Below are 14908 nucleotides of genomic sequence, written 5' to 3' on the forward strand. Positions count from 1 at the left end.
ATTGATCCCAAATTTCATATATATATATATATATATATATATATATATATATATATATATATACCTTATTACCTCTGCCAAAGCCCAGCTGTCCCCTTATTAAATCAAATTAAAATGAACTAGATACAGATTTGTATTGAACTCTGAACCAAATTGCACACACTTATAAATATCAGTCCCCTAAACATGCACATTTTTTTCATCAAGATGAAAGAATCTAACAATGTTAAAGAAAGTAATAAAACATGTCTTTGACTCCACCAGAGACTTGTGTCTTCATGCATCCATTTAAGCTGTTCTCAGACTCTGTAGAGCAGCTGCTCCTCAAATTCAATTCAGTCAGTGCAGGAACTATTAGACTGCTCATTGAAGTTCTACTCTTCACTCGTACTAAAGCGCCGGCAGCGATGCTCTGTTTAATGCTATGCAGTTTGATGCTGAATGTCAGCGACCATTTAGCATTTTCCCTTTAATGTGAGTCACCTGACCTAAAGACTCACTCTGTTCCCAGTGAGCGCCATGTGACCTTTGGAGGGGCCAATGACATTTCGGTGTTTACCTTGTGATAGCTGAGGCTCAGAGGGAGCGAGGTTATATTTCACCCACTGCTGCAGTGCCATCACCATGGAGATGATCGGTGGCGGGCCGAGGGCGACATGTCACATGGTGGCAGAGCAGCCGGCCAGTTGAGCAAATAGAGGAACTGTGGCCCAGCTTTGGTGGGAGAAGATGTTGCGCAAACGGTGAAGACAGACAAGCCGGAAGAGAAACAGACGGCAGAGAGAAGTTCCAGTAGAGCGGCACAAACACACATGTACCCACACGACTACAACTCGAGGTTGGCACGCAGCACGGAGAGAGTTTCGGTGCTTTGGCTCCGTGTTGTGTGGCTGAATTTCTTCTTGTTCTTTCCCTGAATTTGTCATTGTTGTTACACTCAGTCATCTGACCAGTGACAGCCAGTACCAGCCAATCACATCATAGCCCATGACTAATCTCATCAGGTCCGCCCGAGCCACAACTGACCTCAACCCTTCCCTTATGCTTAACCCTTACCTTTGCCTCTGCTCTTCCAAAGTGGGGACACATTTTTGGGCCCCAATTAGACAAACAGTCCCCAATCCACTCGTCTTTGGTGTGAAATTTGTCCCTCAATGTAGCCTGTGAAGGACACACACACACAAACACACACACACACACACACACACACACACTCAGATGTACATATGTGCGGATACCCCCCCTAATCTCCACCCCTGGTAAAACAGACTTTCTCTGTCTGTCTGACCTTGTGTATGCTTGGGTCAGTGCTCTACTGATCCTGACCCTCAGCTGTGTGTGTGTGTGTCTCTGTGTGTCTGTGATGTAAATGCCTTGTGGCTCTTTGCTCTTTATCCAGTTAAAGCTGCTCTTAAAGACCTTTCATCCATTTACACTCACTCATAATCCATTTTAGCCACTAGATCATTCGTGGTTCATCCACAACACACACTGTACACAAGCACACACAGTAACACACACACACACTAAGCGCACATATAAAGGGGCTGCGTTGTTGGGTAAATAGGGCATTGACAGTCTTGCTTTTGTCTAGTGGCTTTAACGGCTATTGACGAAAGACAATGAAACACTACTAGTAAACTATTACAAATCATTAGAGACATTAAATCTCTCTCTTTCTGTCTCAATTTCTCGTCTCCATCTTTTCTTTTTCTCTCAGTCGTTTCTGTGACAGCTGTGCTTGTGGGGGAGTCCTACGTCTTCCTGCTGGGTTTTGTACCCTGGCTGAATCCCCCATTTGGGCTGGCTCATTCACAGTGTGTGTCTGTGTGTGTGTGTGTGTGTGGTTGTGTATGTGTCTTTTAAAGAGAGGGTGGCTGTTTTAATAAATCTGTCTGGGCATTCACTCCCTACACTCTTTGTCTGTGTTCCAAGTATCTTGTCTGATCTTTCAACAGTCCAGAGTAGTGGGTTTTTTGTGCAGTATTCTTCTCTTCACATTTTCCATGTTTGTGTGCATCTGTCAGGAGCAAGAAACGGGACGTTTAGAAGATAAAGACGACTTCACGCTCGTCGTCAGTTATCCAAACATTTGCTCAGAGGTCTTTGACTATATTTTAAGACTCCCTCTGTCTCTGTGTGTGCTTGTAGGAAGGAGCAGAGCATCTTGTCTCCTGTGAACTGCTGGAACCTGTTACTGCTCCAGGTGAAGAGGGAGAGCCGCGACCACGCCACTCTGTCCGACCTCTACCTCAACAACATCATTCCCCGCTTTGCACAGATCAGCGAGGACTCAGGACGACTCTTCAAGAAGGCAAGTACACAGACACAGCAGGAATTCACTCACATTGGTTTGTTCGATCTGCTCAGTGTGGAGATTAGAGGTCTTTCAAAGTCTTTTTCATGTGTGCAGCGGGCTTTTTTTTTTCAACTGGTAGAAGATGCTTCTCATTTTAAACACTGAGGGAGAAAAGAAGAAGAACTACAACCTGATAGGCTATAATCCATGCCACATTTTTGCACTGTCCATTTTTCCCCTCCAGCATCTGTTTTCTGTCTCGGCTTATTTATTGACTGACAGCACGTCAGCTGAACCTGAGGCCAGGAGACTTTATGCCGTCTGTTCATACAGAAGCCTCATTCTTGTCTCCTCTGATCTCTGCATTGCTTGACTGAAAGGAGAGAGGGACAAGACCTAGGAAATGTGGATGAAGAGCCTGCTGTGACCTGGTACAGCCAGAATGCCATGACCGAGGTCTCCCCTGTGAGACAGACGTTCATCTCCAGGATGGACATATTAAACCTAATACAAAAATACTGCATACATGCTGCATTAAAGCGGCATGATTTGATTTAGAAAAGAAAACCTTAAAAATGAGCAGAGACACAGGATGACAATGCCCCCGTTCATAAGGCAGTTGAACAGTCACTGAATGGCAGTCACCAGATCTTTCAGACATGAACGAGGGATGAAGTCTCATTAAAGCATGCAGGAGGCAGTAAACGTATAAATTCAGTGGCTGAAATCACATGCTTTTGTTTATAGCACATTGACACCGACGTCAGACATTGGCGTTCTCACATAAAGCCCCTCCAAAAAAATGTCAGGCCATTCCCAGGAGTTCAGTGCATGCCTGAAGGCAGCTGCTGAGGGATGATCATTTAGAAGAATGCTGTCTATCCCTATAGGGTTGATTCTAGAATCAATGCTGAGTTGCATTGAAGCTGTTCCGGCCCAACACCTTAAAATCCATTTAACTTTAGCACAGCAAAGTGAGTTCAGGAAATAGTCATTATCTTGTTTTGATCTTCATGCATCATTACTGGTCTTCACAGGTTTTGATGTGAGAGAAGTTTTACAAGGTGATGCAATAGTCAAAGAATAAGTTCGTACAGCTTTGATTTCAACTGGTTATACTTTGGGTTACAGGTTGAATTAAATAATGAAAAAAATTTAAAACACAGGTTCAATTTTAGGGTAAGATTTAAGTAAAGTACGTAGTGAGGATGGAAAGAATGTAATCCAAAGAGAGCCCCCACAAGTGTTGCAAGATACGCGTGTTTGTGTGGAAAGTGAAGCAGTCTGTGAGTGGAATGTCATGGCTCAGGCTCCTGATTTTCATTTGTCTTTGAACTACATTTACCATCTGATCGCAGGTTCTCTCACACACACACACACACACGCCTCCACTTTATTTCTTCTGCTCTTGTGATATGCCAGTACTAAAAACGAATATTAAAAAGCACTTTCTCATTCTTTCTCTGGCTCTAAGCCTCAGTTGAGTCATGGAGGTTGATTTCTATTTTTATTTTTCTGGTTGCTCCTTGGCACGAGAGTTGCTTTCTTCATGTCTGGGTCATAAATAGGCTATATGCACACGCACACACACACACACACAAACGCACACACACTCACACATACACACACAGATAATACTTTGCTGGTTAATTAAGTAGACAATTAGTTCATTTATAGCATTTCCAGTTAAAGGCCTGAAAACCAGTAGTGCCAGAGGCCATGACGCACACAACTCATGGAGACAAACACCATGTGCCATATAAGAGAAGTCAACATTCATATCAGCCAGTGTGAAAAGTAGGGTAGAATGATACTGTTAGTGCAGTGGAGGGTGTGGATATGATGTTGTCACGGGTCTTTTAGCATGAATGAGCACACAGACGTCAGGGCTAATGAAGTGTGCTGGTTGCTGGTTTCAGTTGTGATCTTGCTGAACCCGGGCTAGACGGCCACTGGCAGGATGTAAGTCCAAAGGTCAAGATGAACGGTTGATAGATAGGAGGGCTCAGCCATGGCCCGTTGCTCTTTGACTGGTTGCAATCTGGCTTCTTGTCACCCAATATGAGCTTCCTGCGGCACTTAAAAGAGCGAGGGCGGGACAACCTCAGTTATCCTGTTACCTCCTTCTTCAGAACCCTAAATCTCTCCTCCTGTCGCTTTCTCCCTCTGCAACATCCATTCGTCATTATGTTTTCTGTTTCCTTTTCCTCCATAAGCCCAGACTCTCTTTCTTATCACAACTTTCTTTAAACCTTTCACCTCTGACACCCTGATGCTATCCGGGTCCCTGCTCTGCCCTCCTCCAGGAGAAGACAGATGTTCAGCATGTGCCGGCTAAAATCTTCTCTCTCTTTCTTTTCACATTTTAACCATTTTGCTCGAGCGCCTCGTTTCTTTCTCTTTATTTGCCACATATATGTCTCCCATTTATTTCTCTTTCCATAGTCACCGGATTTTTTTCAAAGGATTAAAAAACACAAGATAAAAAGTGTGTCAGAAACAACATACCAGCCCTACCTTAAATTGTTTCAATAAGATTCAGACAAAATGCAAAACGTATGAGACAAGATATGAATGTGTGAGGAGTCAGCTGATGTGCGGGTTGCTGAAATCACTAGTAGCTCCCTGCAGTTATGCCTGGAGGATGGTACCGCCTGTATTACTCCCTGTCTTCTTGCTGCCCGGTCTTTGGCCCCGTCCCCCCCCCCTCCCCTTGCTCCCCCCTGTCTCACTCCCCCTGCCTCCCTGCCATCATGTAGTGATCAGTATCTGTAGCCTCCTCCTCTAACTCCACATCCATCAAGTCAACCATCACTCTGCTCGTTCCAGCGACTGACCTAGTCCTGTTCAGCCAGATTTTCTCACCCTTGATTGATGATGGGGCTGTCGGTTGACCACATGGCCGAGTGGCTATGCACGTCCTTAGTTAGACAGAGATATGAACACAGCATGTAAATGGGCACCTGGTAGAAGCAGCGAGTAAGGACACTAAGCAACTGGTTTCAGTGTTTCATTGAACTTAATGTGTCTTTATTTCTCTCTCTCTCTCTCTTTCTCTCTAGAGCAAAGAGGTTGGCGTACAGCTGCAGGAAGATATGATGAAAGTTCTCAACGAGCTTTACACGGTAAGCGACGCCTTTGCAATGACACTCGCATGGTGTGAATCCATAAGTAGGTGTTGTGACTCTCAGTGGGATGAGCGTTGCACTTGTGGTGCCACAGTCAGCAGTCTGAGGCTCACAGGACACACTCATAGAAATCAGTTGTGTCTGACTTGTTTCATCGGGATCCATGAATTATTCCCTGGGAAAACAGAAAGATGCCCTATCTCAAAACGTTCTAGTAAGCGGGGGGGAAATAACCTTAGATCGGCCACCTGATCCACATCTGCCCTCGAAATTTTTTTGGGAATATGCTCTTTTGATTTTGTGTAATCCTGCTAACAAACAAACATCCTAATCAACAAACAAACAAACAAAAGAGAAAAAATAACCTCTGTGGCAGAGGTAAATCAGCAATAGCTTATAGATTAAACAAAATCACGACACGGATATTAAAGAGCCATTTTAGTTATAATCATTTTAGGAGTGAAGCTTTTAGCTTTCTGTTGGTACTGAAGGAACTTATCGATAAAGTATTTGTTGAATAGCCAGGCAGTTCTGTACAGAAATTTATTCATTTTCTTTTCTTTTCAATAACACATATCTCAAGTATCATATAGATTTCTTTGAATGTTTGTATTCGTATTCATCTCCAGATGAATTCTAGTGTTTAAATAACTTCAAGTTTACAGTTTGCTGCATCATGAGGTCAGATTTAAAATAAGTTTGAATTAAAAGTTTGTGAAAGTGAAACCCACTATACACTAATGTTCTTGGAATTTAGCCCACAGCACCACTCTGCCTACACACTCTTTGTAGATGTGTTTCTGAAAGATGTTGTTGTGCAGATTTCTACTAATCAACAGTCTGAAGTGATTGCTGATATTTCAGACATAATCACTGGCAGTCTGTTGTTTTGGTCCTCTCACGCTGTCAGGGGCATCCCAGTGTCTGGTTACACATGTCCATGGGGCTGCCAAAAGGACTGAGGCAGTCGGTGTGTGTTTCAGTGTGTGTTTGTGGGCAGAGTTTCTTACTACATCATGGCTCGGAGCAGCAACCGTCGAGCCTCAGCTCAGCCAGCCCATAAAAGCAGGTTTTGAGCTGTAATTACACTGTATGGGCAGAGACAGAAATAGATCTGGTTTGAGTGACGCGAATATTCTCACATGCCTACTCGCAGACAGGCCAGTTTCTCACTGTAGTGTTTTGAGGAGGGTTTAAGGAATATAATGATGGCTCCTGGTGGTGGTCATCAGAATAAGGCTGACACTGCACACACATTGTTTCATGTGTTTAACTCATCATGTTTGAGTCATACCACCACGTCCCGGCACAGTAGTGTTGTACAGTAGAGAGGGTTCTGTCTGTGACTCATTGACTGCTATGGTGTTTTCTTGCCAGTGCCCGAGGCCTCAGTGCTCCATTCTTTTCACAATGCTGAACGCCATAATCCCATTTGTGATCCAGAGTCAGGGCCGAGGGAGGAGACTCGCTGGGAAAACGCACATTAACGCTCGTGTAGCTACATTTATCTCAAGATGTCCTCTCGTTCCCAGGTGATGAAGACGTACCACATGTACAACACGGACAGCATCAATGCTGAGTCCAAGCTGAAGGACGCAGAGAAGCAAGAGGAGAAGCAGATGGGCCGCTCCGGGCGACAGGACGACCGGCAGACGCCGCGCTCCCCCGACACGCTGTCCAACATCAAGTCCGACGACAAACCTGTTCGACGCTCCAGTGTCAAGAAAATCGAGAAGATGAAGGAGAAGGTGAGCGGAGCCTGGTCTGTCTCGGGAGGGGGGGAATGGTGGAGAGCTGTTTCCGAGCGCTCCACCTGTTGTCATGCTGACTTATGCGCGTCTCTGATAAATGATTTATGGGTGCAGGACGGGCTCATTGCTAACCTTGTCGACTACAGCTGGGGCCTGTCACAGCTACATGGTTCAACACTTATTATTATCCATAATCAATACTGAGGCGTTTCACTCCAACACCTATTATCCCTCTCCCGTCCTTTCCTCTCGCTCTCTCTTTCTCTCTCTGTGTCATTACCCTGCTCTTTTCATTCTTGTCTCATTTCTTTACTTCTCTCCTTTTTCAATCTGTTTCTCTCTCTCTCTCTCTCTCTCTCTCTCTCTCTCTCTCCTAACAGAGACAAGCTAAGTACACGGAGAACAAGCTGAAGGCCATTAAGGCCCGGAATGAGTACCTGCTAGCTCTCGAAGCCACCAATGGCTGTGTCTTCAAATATTACATCCATGACCTCTCCGACATCATTGACGTGAGTATAAGCACTCTTGGTTACTCAGTGGGTTAACAGTTAACAATCGTGTGTGTGTGTGTGTGTGTGTGTGTGTGTGTGTGTGTGTGTGTGTGTGTGTGTGTGTGTGTGTGTGTGTGTGTGTGTGTGTGTGTGTGTGTGTGTGTGTGTGTGTGTGTGTGTGTGTGTGTGTGTGTGTGTGTGTGTGTGTGTGTGTGATTCCCTGAGTTTGAGCCTGTGGTGGCCCCTCAGCCAGTCTTTTCACATTAGCTCCAGTGCTCTGAATGAAAAGCGATTGGTTCCTCTTCCTCTCCCTCATAGACGGCCAGTGTCCAAAACATTGAGCGGTCATGGAAACCATTCATCCTCTGCTTGATAGTAACATTTCACTGCCTGCTGGATGGCAGGTGTTTATTCCCTCACTCTGTTATCAGAGCACAGTTTGTTAAATAAGCGTGTTAGTGCCACCAACCCCAGTTAGTGCTATTCCCAATATTAGTTTTCCTCCCTAATTTGTATAACAATTTTGCTTTACATCAGTCTGGCTGATACCACCTGGAGAAAATGTAAACCTGTGGGTCATGAAACCTTTAGGGAGCTAGCAACCCGTGTATGTTTTTGATCTCACATTTTTGCTGTGGAGAATAACAGATCAACATTGTTATTGTATTGGGCAGCTGCCACTTGTAAATGTTAGCATGTGAGCTGGGTGTTGCAGAAGAAAAAACATGTATTATCACTGCTTGAATGTCAGAAGCAACTTGCGTTGAATTTCCTCTGGTTCTCTCTCTCAAAAATCCAACAACTCAAGATGACAACGTTGTATCAAATTTCATTCCATACCCACAATGCTTACCTTTCAGGCCATGTATTCATATGTCTTTGTGTGTGTGTGTGTGCCAGTGCTGTGACCTGGGCTACCATGCCAGCCTGCATCGCGCCCTGAGGACCTACCTATCTGCAGAACAGAACGTGGAGACGTCCAAACACACGGGCCTGGAGACACTGGAGTCAGCTGCAGAGAGTCTGGAGCCCAACGGGGACAAACAGAAACTGATGGAGACCTACAACAATGTCTTCTGCCCCCCAGCTCGCTTTGAGTTCCAGTCCCACATGGGCGACATGGTAAAGTGCGCGTGGGTTTACTCAGACACAGGGAGTGCGTTTTCAAACCTCAGCGTTTCTAATATGTTTGTGTTTGTAGATGGGAATGATGTGTGCACGGCAGCCACTGGAGAGCGAGCTGCTGCAGAGGTGTCAGCAGCTGCAGTCCCGTCTGTCCACACTCAAGATTGAGAATGAAGAGGTGTCACATCGTTCTGCTTCTCCAACAACAATAATTGATCTGTGTCTTCTCCCGGCCCCCTTGTAACTGTCTTGTCTGTCTTCATACAGGTGAAGAAAACTATGGAGGCCACTCTGTCCACCATCCAAGACATGGTGACCGTGGAGGACTATGACGTCTCCGAGTGCTTCCACCACAGCAACAGCATGGAATCTGTCAAGTCCTCTTTCAGCGAATCCTATCTCAGCAAGCCCAGTCTGGCCAAGAGACGGGCCAATCAGCAGGAGACGGAGCAGTTCTACTTCACGGTCGGTGGCAGTTGCGAATATCGAGGATCTCTCAGCATTTATCGGATCAATTCAAGCAAGTATAGTCCTCTCGAATTAGGGCTCATGTGTGCGTGTCTTTGTGTGTTGCAGAAGCTGAAAGAGTTTCTGGAAGGCAGGAACCTGATCACCAGACTGGACTCCAAGCATGACCTCATCCAGAAATCCCTTGGAGAGAGTGAGTGGGGACGGCCCGAGTGTCCTTCATACCGTGTTAGATGTTGTCCCTGCGGGAGGGAGATGGGTTCAGGAAAGGTCTGGTGCCCCCGGGCAAGGCAGGAAGCACATCAGAGAAAACGAGCGGCACTTCGGGACATATCACATCCCATGCAGTGAAGCAGAATGACTTTAATGCATCTGATAATCACAAGCTGTGTGTGTGCAGGGCTAGGTCACAGTGACAGCGGCCATATGTGGATGCAGCTGTATGTTTACGTGGGGGGGGGGAGTGTATTTTTTTTTTGGGGGGGGGGGGGGGGGGGGGCTGGATGTATTTCCACAAGCTTACAGGAAAATGGAAGCTTTAAAGGGAAGTTTGCTCCGTGTTCTGTTCCATCTGAAGCTGTTTCCTCATGTGTCCTGCCTCTACTACAACCACGTATCTCTCTCTCTCTCTTCCTATCATCCCCTTGCTCCCTTGCTCCCCCCCCTCCCTGTCTTCCTGTTTCTCCCTCTTTTAGGTCAGAAGTCTGACTGTTGCCTTGCCAGGTAGGTGTGGTGAAGGAAGGAAATATGCTTACACACACACACACACACTCACACACACAAACACACACACACACACACACACACACACACAAACACACACACATACACACACACTTGCATATACCATAGCAACATTTAAGCTTGATTTCTTGGCAAGCAGGGGTATTATTTCCCGCTCACCGTTTATAGATATTCTCAACACATGTGCATGAGTGTACAAATAGAGCATTACCAGAGTGGTGAGCATAAATAGACTTTCTCTGAAGACATAATGACAGAGTGCTGATACTTTCTCTCCCCTCTCTCCTTCTGCGTAGTGGACGGAGAAACTCAACAGTACGGAATCAGGTAATTATCTGTCATTAGATTGTGCGTTAGTTTGTGTCTGAGTGTCTGTGAGATTGTTGGCTGATGTGTTGCTGGTCCCTCTTGTTTGTCTCAATGTTATTATTATTATAATTATAATAATAATAAGTATTATTATTATTATTCTGAAGGAAATCCATGCATGAAAATAAACCAAACTTAGCTCATAGGCCCAGTCCTTTGCCAATGGGGGACAATATACCTGATTGTGGCGTTACAACAGTCTAAAGTTTAAAACTTAGAAAATTCATAGCAAATCAACCGTAAGTGCAAGAACTTCACCAAATTCAAGGCCCAATTGAGTAGAAACCTGTAAACCTAGTGTCATGTAACATCATGTGTGAAGTGAAGTTACCTGGCAGGTAGCACTATCATCACCAGATCATCACTTGCCTTTAGAGTCTAAGATTGTACTTCAAACCCTGGATGAGGCACAATAACTCTGCTTATGTCTTGTCAACAAAACTGCATCTTGAAAAGTTCATTTTTCCTCTTCCTCATCTTTCTTTTATCTTCCTCTTATACTTCCTCAAAATGCCCGGCCCCGACCCGTTGCTGTTTATAAAAGCTATAATTGTTTTTGTAACTCATGCCACATGTTGTCTCACAGTATCCTCGGCCCACAGGATGCATCAGTATCTAGATGTTGACCGCTTTTTGGTTATTCTGATGAATACACTTAATACAATATGTCCATAGCTACATCAGAATCAGCTGGTCTGCAGTTGTGTTGTCAGGCAAATTGAAATAACACCGTTAAAGGTGCTCAGCTGGAGAATCTCATGTTTTCGGCTCCCTCTTGTGGGCGAGTGTATGTTTTACCTATGAGCTCTCACTTCACAGAGAAATCAACGGTTCATTTCAATATTTGGTCTCATAGTCAACATATAAAACCACGACTGGGTTCACATAACAATTCTGTACATGTATTGTTCAACCTGCACTCCACAGCCATCACCTCTCAGTGATTTCTGGAAACCCTAAGCAAACAAAGGGAATAGGGAAAAGCCCTGTCTCCTAGCAACAGCTGGGTGCTGTGCCCACCCTTTCTCCCCCATGTCTGATACCCACTCCACCTCAATGTGTGCACCGATGCATGTGTGTGCATAGACGTGTGTGGAAATTCTCTTGACAAGAAGTGCACAGTGTGTCATGTCCGCACCAGTCTCCTGTCTCTTCCTTCACTTACAGTAATTTCTCCCCCCCCCCCCATTTAGGACTCGGGTGAGGCCATTCCTCTGATGGTTGAGAGTTGCATCCGCTTCATCAGTCGCCATGGTGAGCGAAATTCTTCAGTGAAGTGATAGGTTTAGTGTCGGCTTTCCCTGTGTGTTGATTGGTTACAGTGCTTTGTCATGTGTGATTGGTTCTGGATTAAATGAAATTGGGAATCTGACCAGAACCTCTCAGCTTTAAGCAACAAAAATGCTAAATATCCACAAATACACGCACATATTCTGAAAAATGAATGGAGGGTGTTTGTTTGCATCTGTGTAGGTCTGCAGCACGAGGGCATCTTCAGAGTGTCGGGCTCTCAGGTGGAAGTCAACGACATCAAGAATGCATTTGAGAGAGGTACAACTAGGATCCAACAGGAACAACAAGTATTTTAAGGAGAATCTCTTTACCATGTGCTTTATATATATTTTTTCTCGCCCTCCTCCTCCCCCCTCTTTCTCGCTGCTCATCCGGTCGTAGGTGAGGACCCGCTGGCAGGGGACCAGAATGACCACGACATGGACTCCATTGCTGGCGTCCTGAAGCTCTACTTTAGAGGGCTGGACCACGCCCTCTTCCCTAAAGAAATCTTTCATGAGGTCATATCCTGTGTCTGTAAGTGTTGCATACTTTTGTCTCTTTTTTTGGGGCTTGCCCTCGATTGTGTTGATAATCTCCTTGGCATAATGGCGTTGTTCTTTTTCTAGCGATGGAGAGCCTCCATGAACGGGCGCTCCACGTTAAGAAGGTTCTGCAGTCTCTACCAAGCAAAACGCTCGTCCTCATGAGATACCTGTTCGCCTTCCTCAACTAGTGAGTAGCAGGACACACTCACACACACACACACACACACACACACACACACACACACACACACACAGGTTAAGACACTAGGAAACTAATTGGTGAAAAATAACACAGAAATTATCTAAAAACTTGTGACAATCTCAACAAACAAACGTTTGACTCAAAAGTTATTATTAATAAGATAACATGTGCAGGAGCCCAAACAATGTGATTTGTCACAGGTTTCATGAGTTTTGATTAACAAAGATCTCACACAAATAGCTGCTATTTAGACACTGTGAGCAATTTGTAAAAGTAACATAGACTGATGCACAACCTTTCAGGCACTGAGGAGCATTTTCTGATGCACTAATGTTACGCCATACACTCACAATAGTTTCATAAACACCAGAATGTGGTTATTTGGCCTTCTCACACCAAGTCTAAACATCCTTTAACCTATGTGGAAAATCTTCCTAATTAAAGTCTAAACTGTAAAGACTGTTTCTGTCCCTGCAGCACTGAACAGGAAGCTTTTACTTCTTGTGAAAGTTTATTTCCCACTTATAGTCAAGTTTATTTGTATGGTCCAACAACACATATAGTGTCTCAATGGGGATTCACATCAGCCACAAACACTAGCTCTTTAAAAAGACAAGGATGAACTCAACCAAAAGAAGACTCAGCTTGGACAGATGAGAAAATAATTACTCTCAGTCACAGTCAGGAGCGTCTCAAGAGACTCGGGAGGCCCCAGGCAAAAGGGACCAGGGGGGCCCGGCATCAAACCAAATCAACCCGGGATACATGATAGACATTCTAGTATTCAAGCAAAAGGCAGAAAGCTATTGGCATGGGGCCTCATTAGGCTGTTTCCTCCTGTACACAGACAATCGTAGAATTTAAGGGGGTTTTCACAAAACCGACGTTGTAGTGGATCAGCCGTTCTCTGGGGCCTCCTCTCAGCTCGAGGCCACAGGCAATTGCCTGTGTTGCCTGCCCTGCTGCAACGCCCCTGGAGGCAGTTCAAAAAGAGACACATATACGAGCCCGTGTCACAAAGATTTAAAGGGGATTGTATTTTTCTGAATGTGTGCTTTGGTGTAGTTTTGGTAAAGTTTATTCTTATCCATCAGTTTGAGACTCGCATACAAACACACATTCCTCACTGTCCAATCAATCCCCAACAACCTTGGCAAAGCCTTTGAGTAAAGGAAGGTAGCAACAGGGAGTGAAAGATGAAGGACACCTGAAACTTGAGACTCCTGGGTAAACCAAGTGTTGCCAGAGACAGAGGAGCTTCCTGAAGGCTCCTGCTTCTTCTCACACACCGAAACACAGACACATCATCAGTCTCTCCATCGCCACATCATCCAAATGAACAGAGGAATTGAGGCAGGGTTTGGAAAGTGTTTACTTTTGAAACTTGTGCAGTCAGAGTCCCGCAGATCACAGCTTATTTACAAGCTGTGGGTGATGTAAGCTAAAAATGACCTTTCATGGCTGTTTGTGTGGGTAGTCAGTTTTGTATATACATCGTTATTATATGTTTAAGAGAAAGTGATGACACGATGCCCTCTGAATGACTCTGCTTTCCCCTCCGCTCAGCCTGTCTCAGTACAGCGACGAGAACATGATGGACCCCTACAACCTGGCCATCTGTTTCGGCCCCACCCTGATGTCTGTCCCAGAGGGCAACGACCAGGTCTCCTGCCAGGCCCACGTCAACGAGCTCATCAAGACAATCATCATCCACCACAGCACCATCTTCTCCGGACAGCAGGACCTGCAGGGCCCCATCTACATCATCCCTGGAAGTGGAGAAGATTTCTGGTAAGAGCTGGGGGGAAACGGAAGGTAGATGTATAAGAGGGGAGTTTGAGGAGTAAAAAATTCATGTAGGGTCTGATCTACGGAGCTAGAAGGGCAGAGGGGGTGCAGGGGGTTGATTCAGGGGCCGCTGTAGAGTGATGGGGGCTCAGCTTGTCTGCTCTGCTCAGGGCCAGGGGGCCACGAGGATCAGCTTACCCTCCATCACATAGGAGATTAAAGTACCTTCTGACCACAGCAGCCAAGGGGAGCACAAAACACACACACCAACGCCCACGCACCACAATGCACACATAACGACCAACTTTGAAATTCACTGTAAAAACAAGCCTCGGCTCCAGTTATTATGATTACTGCCAGTCAGAGCAGTTGTTCAGGGTGTAGGCCCCACAGGCGGACCTGCCCTCAGTCTCAGCTCTAGAAAGTGTAGACCAACATTTCATCACACTGGCATAGCTGGGCCTTTCTGCCCAGCTATGCAGACGGATATGAGCACAAGCTGCGAGTCATGAAGACGTTGACAGTCTGAAACGTTTGTGCTTGTGTCCTCTTAACGTTATCTGCCGTCTGTGTCCACTTCAGTGACAGTCCACACTGTGAGCCCCCCCTTGTGGAAGAGCCTGCGCCTGACACCGTCTCTGTCAGGAACAACAGTGAAGATGGTGAATAACACACACACGCACACTTGTCACCATTTTATAAGATCTCACCCTGCTTTTCTCA

The 14908-nt window shown here is 45.5% G+C and overlaps 1 protein-coding gene across 3 annotated transcripts in view; it reads left to right on the forward strand.

The window, feature by feature from the left end:
- The window catches only part of srgap2 (SLIT-ROBO Rho GTPase activating protein 2), a 49923-nt gene that overhangs the window by 29702 nt on the left and 5313 nt on the right, over positions 1 to 14908 (forward strand). For all 3 annotated transcript variants that reach the window (XM_062398552.1, XM_062398559.1, XM_062398567.1), the window contains exons 3-18: positions 2152 to 2314; positions 5362 to 5424; positions 6960 to 7175; positions 7559 to 7687; positions 8570 to 8791; positions 8871 to 8972; positions 9062 to 9259; positions 9371 to 9455; positions 9958 to 9985; positions 10303 to 10333; positions 11569 to 11629; positions 11849 to 11926; positions 12050 to 12184; positions 12277 to 12382; positions 13964 to 14188; positions 14768 to 14847. In XM_062398552.1, the coding sequence (XP_062254536.1) occupies positions 2152 to 2314; positions 5362 to 5424; positions 6960 to 7175; positions 7559 to 7687; positions 8570 to 8791; positions 8871 to 8972; positions 9062 to 9259; positions 9371 to 9455; positions 9958 to 9985; positions 10303 to 10333; positions 11569 to 11629; positions 11849 to 11926; positions 12050 to 12184; positions 12277 to 12382; positions 13964 to 14188; positions 14768 to 14847 (1922 nt within the window). The remainder of the gene's footprint in view (positions 1 to 2151; positions 2315 to 5361; positions 5425 to 6959; positions 7176 to 7558; positions 7688 to 8569; positions 8792 to 8870; positions 8973 to 9061; positions 9260 to 9370; positions 9456 to 9957; positions 9986 to 10302; positions 10334 to 11568; positions 11630 to 11848; positions 11927 to 12049; positions 12185 to 12276; positions 12383 to 13963; positions 14189 to 14767; positions 14848 to 14908) is intronic.

The sequence above is a fragment of the Platichthys flesus genome, chromosome 2, assembly GCF_949316205.1.
Source record: "Platichthys flesus chromosome 2, fPlaFle2.1, whole genome shotgun sequence".
Lineage (NCBI taxonomy): Eukaryota > Metazoa > Chordata > Actinopteri > Pleuronectiformes > Pleuronectidae > Platichthys > Platichthys flesus.